The 15,053-nt window shown below is 45.7% G+C and overlaps 1 protein-coding gene across 1 annotated transcript; it reads left to right on the forward strand.

The window, feature by feature from the left end:
• Positions 1-265: 265 nt before the first annotated feature.
• Positions 266-11,811, forward strand: slc27a2 (solute carrier family 27 member 2; the record flags this gene model as incomplete). The annotated part of the gene is made up of 10 exons (XM_083654585.1): positions 266-746; positions 3,208-3,417; positions 3,934-4,092; positions 4,174-4,298; positions 6,371-6,565; positions 6,689-6,779; positions 7,160-7,358; positions 8,622-8,719; positions 9,447-9,577; positions 10,077-11,811. 10 exons carry the CDS (start codon positions 266-268, stop codon positions 10,251-10,253), a joined length of 1,866 nt encoding a protein of 621 aa, XP_083510711.1. The 3' UTR covers positions 10,254-11,811.
• Positions 11,812-15,053: the final 3,242 nt, after the last annotated feature.

Raw genomic sequence — 15,053 nt, forward strand, 5'->3', positions numbered from 1 at the left:
AGGGTTGCCATGTTTGCAATTGTTATGCAGTGACTCATTGCTACGAATGAGTGAAAATGGAGGAAAACCGGGGTAGGACCTGGCAACCGGAATACTTTTCTTGAAAGGAGGAGGACCATCAAGCCAATGGGCGCCGCCCACAGAGGGGTTGTTGCCCCAAATCGAACTTTGCCTCAAATCTCATCACTCAACAACTTTTTTTCTTTCCTCTTCTCCACGTGCACATCCACAGAAACTAATGCCAACACACTGAGGCGCTGCGAACATGTACGTCTGGTTCACTCTGTTAGCCGGACTGGCTATTTTGGCCATTTTTCTCCTGAAAACACTAGTTTCCCCACACTTCGGCGAGGACTGTACATACGTGCTGCGGAGCGCCCAGCTGGGCCTCCGACTGACCAGATACAAGAAGATCAAGCCGTTTTACAGCATGGTGGACTGCTTCTTGGATGCGGCGAGGAAGCATCCCGACAAGACCTTCGTGCACTTTGAAGGGCGGGCCTTCTCCTACTGCGAAGTGGAGAAACAGAGCAACAAGGTGGCGAGAGCCCTGCAGGCTGAAGTCGGCCTGAAGGAAGGGGACGCGGTGGCTCTGTTCATGGGGAACGAGCCCGCGTATGTGTGGACCTGGCTGGGCTTGGCCAAGCTGGGCTGTGCGGCCGCGCTGCTCAACACCAACATCAGAGCCAAGTCTCTGCTGCACTGCTTCTCCTGCTGCGGGGCCAGAGTGCTCATCGCGTCTGCAGGTAAACTGTGTGTGTAGAGAGAGAGTGGTAACACTTTCTATGAAGGTCACATACATCTATAATGCATTATGAGCACATTCACAAGACATTATAATGCATTTATAAGGCTTTATACAACTCCTTATAGTTTATAATCATGGCATGTATGGCAACTTTTAATAACAAGGTTTATAAAGTATTATGATTGAGTGATTGATTGATTGATTGATTGATTGATTGATTGATTGATTGATTGATATTATATAAAGTGATGGACATAATGTATTGTAAGTTCAACATTCATAATGCGTTATACCTCTGGCAATGTGACAACAGTGTTTGAAAGAAGAATCTTTTTTTGTTTGACACTTTACTTGCTTTACTTGTCTTCATAACTGTGTTATAGTATCATATTGCCAATAACCTTATAGTGCTGCCTTCGCTTTACTTAAAGCTCACAAAGTCATGCTGTAGCATATTATTGGTGTTTATTATAATAATAATGTCCACCACGTTATGCTGCATGGTTATACAAATGTATAAGTTTACATTTATAAAACATGTATAGTTTTATAAAACCTTATAAATGCATTATAATGTCTTATGAATGTGCTCATATAATGCATTGTAGATGTGACCTTCATAGAAAGTGTTACCCACTATTTATTTATGTATTTATTATTTATAACGTGTTTATTAAACAGGGGCGGAGCTAGATGTTATGGGCTTCTCCGTGCACAGCAGGTGACCGGACCCCCTCTGGTCTCCACACCCCACCTGTTCTCACTCCCAAGTCATCAAATACTGACGTTGGGTCAGGAACCCTATTATTTCTCGTCAGAAATCAACGGTGCGGACGAGGTAAAGTCCGGAATGGCATTGGACGCGCCTCGAAGATGTCAAGCATATTTGGGTCAAAGTTCAATATAGTTTAACTTTAGTCGTGTTGCCTGGCGAAAAATCAAGCTGGTGCGCGGCGCGCCGCTTTCAGCTACGCAGCTGTTGAAGTGAAGCCCTGCCTCATTGAAAACAATGGTCTTGCTCCATCTATGTGAGAGCCCAGGGTGCAGCGGAGAGCCCAGGGTGCAGCGGAGAGCCCAGGGTGCAGCGGAGAGCCCAGGGTGCAGCGGTGTGAGAGCCCAGGGTGCAGCGGAGAGCCCAGGGTGCAGCGGTGTGAGAGCCCAGGGTGCAGCGGAGAGCCCAGGGTGCAGCGGTGTGAGAGCCCAGGGTGCAGCGGAGAGCCCAGGGTGCAGCGGAGAGCCCAGGGTGCAGCGGAGAGCCCAGGGTGCAGCGGAGAGCCCAGGGTGCAGCGGAGAGCCCAGGGTGCAGCGGAGAGCCCAGGGTGCAGCGGAGAGCCCAGGGTGCAGCGGAGAGCCCAGGGTGCAGTGGAGAGCCCAGGGTGCAGCGGTGGGATTGGTGGACCGGTAGTGTCGCTGTCTTGAAAGCGAGTCGCCCAAGCGAGGCACATCGTGTTTTTACTTTCAGTTTTAACCCCAACACACCATAACCCTAACCTTAACCAATTTGCTTTAGTTTCCTAAACTAGGGGTGCACCATATCCTATTGTAATCGCTATTAGGGATGGGCATTTCTAGCAAAAACACTATTCGAAATTCGCTGGCCAAAGTCGACTTTTAATCGAAATTCGAAAAAAAAAAAAAAAAATGTTTTTTTTGTGAGTGAAATGTTGCATTGTCTCCCCTGATTCTAAGTCTAAGGCTTTATTAATTAATAGAAAAAGCTTCTGCTGTGGATTTTTAGCTCAAACAAGCATTGCACCACTGAAGTAAAAAACATGTTACATGACATTGACATTTTCGAAAATAAAAAACAGTTTTGACAATCATGAGTGGTTCATTAAATATTTAGTAGGCTCAGGTCTGAGTGCCAAAGGGGTGCCAAAGTCACCCCCTCTCCCTCTTCATGGGATTTCATCCACCATTCATTTTTCCATAAACCTTGCTTAAAATGCTTATAAAAATTGTTTTACTTGCTCAAACCAAGCGATTCGACTATACTTAGAATCAGGGGAGACAATGCAACATTTCACTCACAATTTTTTTTTTCTTTTCTTTTTTTTTTTCGAATTTCGACTTTCAATAATAAAAGTCGACCTTGATAATAACAACGATTATTCGAACATTCGAAATTCGATGCCCATCCCTAATCGCTATATTGTTATAATATTCATGTCATGATAACGTGATAATGGCAATATTCCAAACTTGTTGATGTAATGACAAAGTGCTAAATAATAAAGTGCTTGAAACGTGCTTGGAATCTATCGTTACACTATACAGACGTGTTCTTCTGTTCCTTGTCTGCACCACGTGCGCCTCCAGAGGGATCTGGGTTAACATGATGTAGGACAGGAGTCAGGACACTGACATAAAGCTCCAGAGGGATCTGGGTTAACATGATGTAGGACAGGACACTGACATAAAGATCTGAAACTGCTCGTGTGTGCGCGGCCTTCCTGCAGAACTGAAGGAGGCGGTGGAGGAGGTGCTGCCGTCGTTGAGAGCGCAGGGGATTTCTGTCTTCCTGCTCTCAGACACCTGCAGCGTCCCGGACATCGTTCCTCTGTCCCACAAGATCTCCCAGGCCTCCGACCAGCCGCTGTCCCAGGCGCTCAGGGCCAACGTCAGCATCAAGACCACCGCTGTCTACATCTACACCTCCGGCACTACAGGTAGCTGTCTCCATCTACACCACTACAGGTAGCCCAGGAGAAGCCCCCCAAACTGCATTTAGACCACTGGAAACGAAAGTTCTCCATTGAAAACCCACATGAACAAAATCATTTTACGTGGGGTTAGGCTTAGAGTCACACCTATAGGCCTACAGTGATAGTCAAGTCAATTTTATTTGTATATTATAGTACAGCGGTTTTCAAACTGTGAGGCGCGCCTCCCCTGGGGGGCGCAAGAGAACTTCATGGGAGGTGCGGCAGCGTGAGGGAAAACAATCAGAGAAGAAGAGGGAGGAAGCTGTGCGTGCCGTGGGGCAACATGTTACTGAAACGTTACCTACAGTGAGGAGACGGGAGACAGAAAACGGAGGAAGTATGACCCTGATTATTTATTGTTTGGATTTACATCCTTTGGTCCCGCCGACGCTCCCCTGCCACAGTGTGTTCTCTGCAAAGACTGAGTACAGCGTGAATCTCCAGAACCTGAATCGACTCGTTCTTCTTGCTGTTTTGAAGGCTTGCCCAAAGCGGCCGTTGTGACCCAGGAGCGGGTGTGGGCCGCCTCCTTCATCCAGGCTGTGTCAGGAGTCACGGCGGACGACGTCTTCTACCTCAACCTGCCGCTCTATCACAGCGCCGGCTTCCTCATCGGCATGAGCGGAGCCATCGAGAGGGGTAAGTTAGTGCTGAGCTCTGCACTAAGACACAGTGTCTCTGCTCTGTTTTTACAGGCGTGCAATCTGACTCTATTTGCAGGTATGACCATTGTTCTGAGGAGAAAGTTCTCTGCCTCTCAGTTCTGGGACGACTGCAGGAAGCACAACATAACTGTGATGCAGTACATCGGGGAAACACTGCGCTACCTCTGCAACACACCCAGGGTAACCCTAACCCGTAACCCTAACCTACCTCTGCAACACACCCAGGGTAACCCTAACCCTAACCTACCTCTGCAACACACCCAGGGTAACCCTAACCCTAATCTACCTCTGCAACACACCCAGGGTAACCCTAACCCTAACCTACCTCTGCAACACACCCAGGGTAACCCTAACCCTAATCTACCTCTGCAACACACCCAGGGTAACCCTAACCCTAACCTACCTCTGCAACACACCCAGGGTAACCCTAACCCTAATCTACCTCTGCAACACACCCAGGGTAACCCTAACCCTAACCTACCTCTGCAACACACCCAGGGTAACCCTAACCCCTAACCCTAACCTACCTCTGCAACACACCCAGGGTAACCCTAACCCCTAACCTACCTCTGCAACACACCCAGGGTAACGCTAACCCTAACCTACCTCTGCAACACACCCAGGGTAACCCTAACCTACCTCTGCAACACACCCAGGGTAACCCTAACCCCTAACCTACCTCTGCAACACACCCAGGGTAACCCTAACCCCTAACCTACCTCTGCAACACACCCAGGGTAACCCTAACCCTAACCTACCTCTGCAACACACCCAGGGTAACCCTAACCCCTAACCTACCTCTGCAACACACCCAGGGTAACCCTAACCCTAACCTACCTCTGCAACACACCCAGGGTAACCCTAACCCCTAACCTACCTCTGCAACACACCCAGGGTAACCCTAACCCTAACCTACCTCTGCAACACACCCAGGGTAACCCTAACCCCTAACCTACCTCTGCAACACACCCAGGGTAACCCTAACCCCTAACCTACCTCTGCAACACACCCAGGGTAACCCTAACCCCTAACCTACCTCTGCAACACACCCAGGGTAACCCTAACCCTAACCTACCTCTGCAACACACCCAGGGTAACCCTAACCCCTAACCTACCTCTGCAACACACCCAGGGTAACCCTAACCCCTAACCTACCTCTGCAACACACCCAGGGTAACCCTAACCTACCTCTGCAACACACCCAGGGTAACCCTAACCCTAAACTACCTCTGCAACACACCCAGGGTAACCCTAACCCCTAACCTACCTCTGCAACACACCCAGGGTAACGCTAACCCTAACCTACCTCTGCAACACACCCAGGGTAACCCTAACCCCTAACCTACCTCTGCAACACACCCAGGGTAACCCTAACCCTAACCTACCTCTGCAACACACCCAGGGTAACCCTAACCCCTAACCTACCTCTGCAACACACCCAGGGTAACGCTAACCCTAACCTACCTCTGCAACACACCCAGGGTAACCCTAACCTACCTCTGCAACACACCCAGGGTAACCCTAACCCTAAACTACCTCTGCAACACACCCAGGGTAACCCTAACCTACCTCTGCAACACACCCAGGGTAACCCTAACCTACCTCTGCAACACACCCAGGGTAACCCTAACCTACCTCTGCAACACACCCAGGGTAACCCTAACCTACCTCTGCAACACACCCAGGGTAACCCTAACCTACCTCTGCAACACACCCAGGGTAACCCTAACCCTAACCTACCTCTGGGGGGGAATGGGGGGGGGACTTGATTAAAAAAAATCGTCCCACTGTGCCTGCCAGAGGTGTGACGAAACCAGGTCAGTCTCAAGTCTAAATGTAGATTTCCATGTCAAGTCCATGTCATTTCTGTTCGGTCACATCGGAACAAATCAAGATTCTAGTATCAATTTAATATCTTAGAGAAAAAATATATCTTAGACTTTTCAATACAATATAATTTTAATAAGATAAAAAACTTCAGTTTCAACTTCAATAAATTCAACCATTCCATACAAATTCAGAAAACAGAATTTAAATTCAGTCATCTATAGTGGAACAAATCTCATAACTTTCAATCTGTCACTTAAAAGATCTTTTGTCAAGTCTTTAGAAACCTTTTCAAGTCATCCGAGTACAAGTCAGAGTCGAGCCCCAACCAGAAGCCCAGCCTAGTGAACCCAAGAAGTCTTCTCTTCATGTCAAGTCTCAAGCAATTAAAAAGGTTGAACTGGAGCTGATCTTACTCTTTTCAGAAAGAAGGGGAGAAGAACCACGGCGTGAGGGTCGCCATCGGCAACGGCGTCCGGACAGACGTTTGGACGGAGTTTCTCAGCCGATTCGGCGACATCAAAGTCAGGGAGCTGTATGCTGCCACCGAGGGAAACATCGGCTTCATCAACTACACCTCCAAGGTCGGCGTCGTGGGGCGAGTCAATTTCCTCCACAGGGTAGGTAGAGGAACCAGTCTTTTATTTTGAAACATCAGCACTTCGGCAGGCTCAGTGGGCAGGCTATCAACAAAGTATTCACAAACAACATTATATCTCTAACTTTCTCATTCATGTTCCCAGAGACTGTTTCCCTATACTTTGATCAAGTTTGACATTGAGAAAGAAGAGCCTGTCCGGAATTCAGAGGGTCTGTGCGTCGAGGCGGCCAGAGGTGAAGAAATGAATCATTCCAAATATGATCGATTATCGTCTTTCGGTGGAATCATATCGTCATGTATGATGATGACAAGCAAGAAATATATTTTAAAATTTCAGCTTTGTTTGACATCACACCCTAACATTACCATTCGGTTTAATGAGGTGAATATGAATTTGATTATTTAATGTGATTGTGCATACTGTATGTGAGCCATATCATGATATATATTGATATTTGGAAAAAAAAAAAGATATATGATTGTGATAATGATTTCAACACAGCAGTAGCAAATAACTGTGTTTCAGGGTTTCCCTGTGCTAAGCAAGTCCTTTACTCGGACATGAGAGTTGTGAGCGTCAAGCTGTTTATATTGTTGTTTCTCTCTTCCTCAGGTGAGACGGGACTTCTGGTGGGAAAGATCACGAAGATATCTCCATTCGTCGGTTACGCCGGCAACCATCAGCAGACTGAGAAGAAGAGGCTTCGCGACGTCTTGAAAAAAGGCGACTTGTACTTCAACACCGGCGATCTGCTCCTCATCGACCGCGAAGGCTTTGTTTACTTTCAGGATCGAGTCGGCGACACTTTCAGGCAAGTTGGGGCTCAAATGATCTTAATTCGTCAGTTTGGTGGTTTTTCTCTCCCATGTGATGAAATCGAGTGGGTGACACGTGGTGTGTCAGGGGATAGCTGAGACAACATGATTTTGGTCCAATTTGGATTAAATGTGGGGGGATTGTGAATCTTGGGGGCACGGTGGCGCAGTGGTAGCGCTGTCACCTCACAGCTAGAAGGTCCTGGGCTCTTCCTCCCATGTCTTCAGTGCCTACTGCCCAGGTGGGCTATCTCGTCGAAAGGGCCTTTCTGTGTGGAGTTTGCATGTTCTTCCCGTGCTCCCAGGGGTTCCTCCATATACAGTATAACACCTCACTAAAAGCATGCATAAGATCGTCGTCTGGAAGAAGTTGGTCCCTGGGCGCTTCACTGCAGTTGCCCACCGCTCCTGGCCTGATCATGGAGGAAGACGAGCCAGGAAGGGGTCAAACGCAGAGGACAAATTTCACGGCGCCTCCCAACCATGTGTGTGTGTGTACTGGCTGCCGTGCACGTGGGTGCAGGCCACCGTGCAGGTGGGTGCAGGCCACCGTGCACGTGGGTGCAGGCCACAGTGTCTGTGTCTGCGCTTTAGTTAAATGTCTAATTTATTACCTCAAACTTCATATCTCAGACTCCATTGGTCTGATTTTGACGAAACTTGGAGGGATTGTAAATATTGTCACTGACTTCTGGCGTTTAAAAACAACTGTTATTGGCCTGATGGGGCTAAGTGTCTCACTTTGAAAGGTCCTAAATCTTTGCACTGTAGTGTGATCGAGATGAAAATGGCCAGACAAGCAGCTTTTGTTCCAGCTGCCACACAGACACACACACAGACACACACACAGACACACACAGACACACACACACACAGACACACACAGACACACACACAGACACACACACAGACACACACACACACACACACACACACACACAGACACACACAGACACACACACAGACACACACACAGACACACACACAGACACACACACACAGACACAGACACACACACAGACACACACACAGACACACACACAGACACACACACACACAGACAGACACACACACAGACACACACAGACACACACAGACACACACACAGACACACGCCACCAGACAGAGTTTTGATGAAACTTGGTGCTTCTCGTTGCTGATTGGCCCAAGCTGTGCCTGCATCATTTGAAAGCTAAAGGGACGACATGTTTTATTTGTTCACTTTTTGCCTGCTGTTTGATTCATTGTCTTTGCTGCAGGTGGAAAGGAGAGAACGTTGCCACATCGGAGGTTGCAGACATTCTCTCAATGGTTCACTGCATTGCAGAGGCAAATGTCTACGGCGTGAAAGTCGAAGGTAAACCACATTGTTGTCATAGTCCCGAGGGAATGTTTTGCCATATTTGCCAGATGTGTCTATTGGGGTGACCACAATCAGTCATCATCATCATCTTCAACCGCTTATCCGGGATCGGGTCGCAGAGGTAGCAGTTCCAGCAGGGAACCCAAAATGGTCCTGTCCCTGGCCACATTAGCCAGCTCTGACTGGGGGATCCCGAGGCGTTCCCAGGCCAGCGTGGAGATATCATCTCTCCACTTAGCCCTCCGTCTGCCCCGTGGTCTCCTCCCAGCTGGACGTGCCTGGAACACCTCCCTAGGGAGGCGACCGGGTGGCATCCTTACCAGATGCCAGAACCACCTCAACTGGCTCCTTTCTGTGTGAAAGAGCAGCACTCCGAGTCCCTCACGGATGACTGAGCTTCTCACCTTCTCCCCAAAGGGAGATGCCAGCCACCCTCCTGAGAAAACCCATTTCGGCTGCTTGTATCCACAATCTTGTTCTTTTGGTCAGGAGCCATCCTTCATGAGCATACGTGAGGGTAGGAACGAAGATTGCCCGGTAGATCGAGAGCTTTACATTCTGGCTCAGCTCTCTTTTCCACCGTTTCCTCCTGCTGAGAACCTTGGCCTCAGATTTAGAGGTTTTTAGATTTAGATTTAGATTAGGAATTAGAGTTTTTCTTTTCAACAATCAATATAGATATACATTTACGTTCCCTTTATCTATAATTGTCTCTCTCCAGGTCATGAGGGGAGGATTGGCATGGCAGCTGTGACTTTGAAAGAAGGAGAAACGTTTGACTGTTCTGACGCCTTTAAGCAAGTGGCCAACTTCCTCCCCGCTTATGCCAGACCTCGCTTCATCAGGATTCAGGTAAAGTTAGACCTCGCTTCATCAGGATTCAGGTAAAGTTAGTTGTTGGTTTGTGTTTTCAAACCTTTATTATGTTGTTATGTCTGGAGAAAATATGCCTGCTCAACAAAACCAGACGAATCAGTATAAATGTTACCATGTATTGCGCTGTTGCACTTATTGTCATCTGTCAAGTCATTGTCGCAAGTATGCGAAAGGAAATGTTTTCTACCCACATCTGACCGGATTAGCCTGGTAAACCAGTCGGTCACGTGAACTCGCATTTAATTTGGTTCTACCAGAGGTCATGTGAGTTCAAGTGACCGGCTGGTTTACCAGGCTACGACCGGATGTGGGCAGAAAACATTTTTTAGATTTTCAAGTGGGCCATAAGTTGGAAAAGGTTGGGAACCGCTGCACTATACATGGCTCAGACCGAGGAAAAAAAGAAAATGTTCCAGCCTAGATTGGGGAAAAATAAAATGAAGCTCTCTTAAAGTGTGTAATGTCTGTTTTCTAGCCCTGCCTGGAGATGACGGGGACGTTCAAGATGAAGAAGGTGCGTTTGGTGGAGGAGGGATTTAACCCAGCTGACATCACAGAGCCTTTGCACTTTCTGGATCCAGAGAAGAAGATGTATGTTCCTCTGACTGAGCACATTTACAAAGCAGTCATCTCAAGAGAAATCAAACTCTAACACAGAGACTTGAAATACCAGCAGAATGTGGCGCTTCATTAAATGTGTGTATCAACCGGCAGACTACCAACGTGTTTACAAAGATATAAAGGCTTACTCACGGACCTCTAACAAGATCAACTAATCTCAGGGATAGCCTCACTTTGAAACGGTAAAAGCATATTTTAACTGAACTACTGTACATCTCTAGCCTGGTAACCAGCCCCAATGAATCCTTCACAACTGCCATTCACATGGGGCTGGATACCAGGCTACTAGCACATCTCTGCACTGCAGTCTGTAACGTTACGTAGACATACACATTCCATAAGAGTGGCAATGTGTAATATACAGGTACTTCTCACTGCCGTTATTGTTGTTGTGTTTTTAATAATTAACTAGCGCAGTGCCCGTTGGCTCCGCTGCTGCACAGAGCGCTCGCTGTTCGCTTGTTTATCCAATGTTCAAAGCAGTTTCTGTGCGTTCTTTGCTCCTGTCACATTACGTACTTATTTTGCTCACTGTAAACTCATTTTTCACTCGATACTAGAAATATCACGTGCTCATTTCTAGTGTGCTTCGCGCAACTGAGCGCCGCCACGCGGAACACCCACCCACCTTATTATAGTAGTTAGATATAAGTCCTGCACCTCTATGAAAACAGCACAACCATGGCTAGAAGTTGGGAGAACAAATTTTTTTCTTGCATTGCTGTATAACACAGTTATGTCATAAACCATAAAGAAGAACAATCTATGTTGGGGGGGGGGGGGGGCGCTCCACATGCAATACATACTGAACTACATTATTTACATGACATTCCGGTTTTACCTTTCTAGACATGTGGGGCTCTATTCTCCCACAGGCCATCGGCGCTATTACGGGCCTTAACCGCAAAAAAACGTGCCTTGCGCCTGTTTCGGCAAGATAGCAATATGCTTTAGGCTGCCAAATGCGCTTTAGGCCGAATGGGCGTGGCGCAGTCCCAAAGTGGGCGTGTCGGCGCTAAATACCAGCCTAGTCATATCTTGGGAGCTGGCCTACATTTAGCGCTTTGCGCTTTTCAAAAGCAGGCCTATTCTTTGCCTTCACTGCTTCTTCTCTGTCACCCTTCTCTCTCTCTCTCTCTGAGTTCCCAGCATGCATTGTGTTTCTTCATTTCGCTACTAAATAGCCACCAAATGAGCCAAAATAGATATAAAAGGTAGTTCTAAATTAATGTGTAATGGTAACACAGCCTGCCATTGTCAACATTTCAATATTGGACCAAATAAAACGTCGAAATGAAAACACCACCCTATGTGAAACATATATGTCCTCCTGGGTATATATATACCCCTTGTCGAGTTAACGTGATTTAGAGAAGTAACAGCGGAACGCGCTTCGGAACGCGCTTCTAATGGCATCTGCTATACTGTGATGTCCGTCCAATAACTTGGCCCTATTTCACATTTAGTTTTACAATAAAAACACATTTATGCAATGACTTGACATAATGTAGGGTATATTTATGTGCATCATCCTTCCTGCAGCAGGCGAGAGAAAATGATATCTTTCTGGACAAACTTTCACCAATCTAATAGGCTATATTTTTCTAGCTGATGCATAGAACATTATTTTCACTTTGATCTTGCTATAGTGTAGCGTATTTACATGCTTGCAGTATTGAAACTGCAGTTAGATTGGTTTGAGAAGCATAATAATATGGAATAATAGCCTATAATGCAGACAGACAGGCTGGATGAAGGGAGGGGGGGGGGGGGGGGGGCAGAGCGTTTGGCTTTCGTCTGGTTTTGCGGGATCACTGGAATTGGAGCTAAAAAGGCAAGCGTGCGATTCGTTTATTGCACTTATCCAATGAGCATGACGGTGCATAATTTTACGCCTAAAAGGCGTGGTTGTAATGCTTTGGGCTGCATCTAGCGCCAGCACGACGATATCAAGTGCGCCTTTCCACGCCCACTGCTTTGATCTGCGCCTGCCGCTCGGCCTAGAAACTGCGCCGATGCAACGATAGGGGCCGAGGAGTCTTTGTTCATAAACAGCTGGAAATGGTCCGTATTCTCTCTGCCGATGGCGAGTAGAGTGGGCAGGTGGAGGGGGTGCGGTAGGGTGTATCGATAAAAAGAAATGTGATATGGAAACAGCTTTAGCGAATCTGTAACCAAACTCGAAAACTCAAAAACATGCAGTTTTAACGGAAGATGCATTCCGATGCATTCAGGCGATAACGTGGGGTGGCAATGTGCCAGAAAAAGTGAGCGCTTGCCTTATCGCCCAAAAGCCGCCAGTCATAGTGGCATTCAAGTCATATCTGACTATAGTTTTCATTCAATTTATTTCTCCCCACAAAAGTTAGGCTATAATATATGTCTCGATATAGGCTGATGCAACTTTTGCATTTTTACATAGCCTACAACAGTGGTCCCCAACCACCGGGCCGCGGACCAGTACCGGGCCGCAACGCAATTGGTACCGGGCTGCAATTGGTTGCCTTCCATGGCAGCAGCAGAGCAATCTGGTAAGAGTGGCGTCTTACTAGATTGCTCTGCTGCTGCCATGGAAGGCAACCAATCAGAGGCAGAGAGTGGGTCACTACCGTAAATATCCTAAATACTGTACATGGCTCTATATACTGTACATGGCTCTGGGCAGTAGAAAGCAGATGAAACATGCGAGGGCGGAAGACAGAGAAGGACCCTGTGTATCTTGTACAGTGCTTTCATTTCAATGTCCTGATTTTGGAAGGAATAACGTACATTTTTCATGTGTGAGTCATTAATCTTGGTGTGGCACACTGATTGACAAGCAAAATTGAAAATGGCACTTCATATCAAAAAAGGTTGCCGACCCCTGTTTGGAATGGTTCTGAAGATATGTGAAGGACAACACACACAGACATACAGAGAGAGATTCCTCGCTTTATAGTATGGGTGTCACGATACACTAATTTCACGATACGATACGATACACAATATTGGGTTCACGATAACGATACGATACGATATTTTAACAATATTCCTTTTAACAAAAGTAAATAATTTTTATGTATTTATCATTTATTTAACCATGTGAGTCCCGTTGAAATCAAAACCTCTTTTCAAGGGAGCCCTGGGAAAATACTGGAAAAATAGTCTTTCATTTGAAATACACAAAATACAAAACAAATGCTGTTTTTGGAAATTGTTATTATAATAACTATAAAACAACATGGAAGATAATGCTTCTCTTGCAGTAGAATGTGTCACACTGTCACAAACTAAATGTTTGTTGCATGGTGAAAGAAAAATAAAGTATACAATCTATTTCTTAAATAACTCATGCTCAATGGTCCCTAAACTTATGTAATCTTATGTACCCCTTGAGCTGTTTTGCCATGCCAGTAGTAGTCTACCCCCTCACTCATGCGTGTTGATTCTGCTAAATTTGTTCTATTATTATTCAGGAGCAAAAAAATATATATATATTTTATTTTTACGATATCATTTTTTTCTGACGATACGCATATCGTGACGTTTCGATATCGCGATATATCGTGCGACGAAATATCGTGACACCCCTACTTTGTAGTCATAGATGATCATAGATGATTAAACTTTGATTATCAACATCTTTTTCTTTTACATTCTAAATGTATGGTAAACCCTATGAATGTATGAATGTGCTTTTGTTTTTTTTAAAGGCAAAATCCATTCTCAAGAGCTTTCTGGGTTGGAATGTAGATAACCCCCCCCCCCCCCCCTACCCCAATCTAATATACTGTATGTCCTTTCAGGTCCGATATAACATCAGTGTAAAAACAACAACTCTGAATACTGAACATTTAAAATCCACTGTTGTCTCATATCGCTGGTCCTTACTGTGTCAATTTCTGCATATACTAACGCCACATAATAATGCTTTATCAGTTCATGTGGGTGAGGACACATCCAGCTGAGTTTAGCGCAGTGGTTCTCAACATGGGGTCCGGGGACCACTAGGGGTGCTTGAAGGGGGTTGCAGGGGGTCCCCAGAAAACGGATGAATTGTTAAACTTCATTATTTCATTTTTTTTATTTCATTTTTTTTTTAGAATGGCTGTTCTCATCATTGTTTCTCTGTTCTCTATCTACCTGCAAGTTATGAAGTTCTGGACAAAATAATTTGACAATAAAAAAATATTCTCAGATTTGAGTCAGAGAGACACAATCTCATCTCTAATATGGACTGAATCAGGGTCCTTGATATGGAAAAGGTTGGAAATCGCTGCTTTAGCCCTCTGTTAGAAAGCTTTGCTTTCACTTCTATATAATAATTTGTTAGTTTGGGCTTTTGAATATTAACCCCGGTTTAACCCTGGTGGGGTCATTGACCGAGAATCGTGAAACTGTGAGACACGCAACCTTTGTGCACTGCAGATAGCAGACACACACTCACACACAAAGCTTCAACACAGAAATCAAAGTATTTGCAAGTCTGAGAAAACCATGTTTAAGACTATTTGAGAGCTTTTAATGCTACCAGGAATTTAATTTTAGATTAATTTAAACGCAAAATTCAAGAAGCAAAGCTGAAAAAAACCCATTGTGTTTCTGGTTGAACATGGCTAATGAAAGGTCTGAAACTATTTAAGGACAGAATAAAAAAGGAAATGAGTTGAAATGGAGCATGAAGTCGTAACTGTCCAGTAAAACAGATATGATGCAAGTCATCATGACTTGCATCATATCTGTTTTACTGGACAGTTACGACTTCATTCTCCATTTCAGGTCCTTAAAAAGTTTGAAAGTATAATATAAATGTAAGGATTTAATAAGTATCTGTCTTAAATCAAGTTATTAG

The sequence above is a fragment of the Poromitra crassiceps genome, assembly GCF_964638095.1.
Source record: "Poromitra crassiceps genome assembly, chromosome: 18".
Lineage (NCBI taxonomy): Eukaryota > Metazoa > Chordata > Actinopteri > Beryciformes > Melamphaidae > Poromitra > Poromitra crassiceps.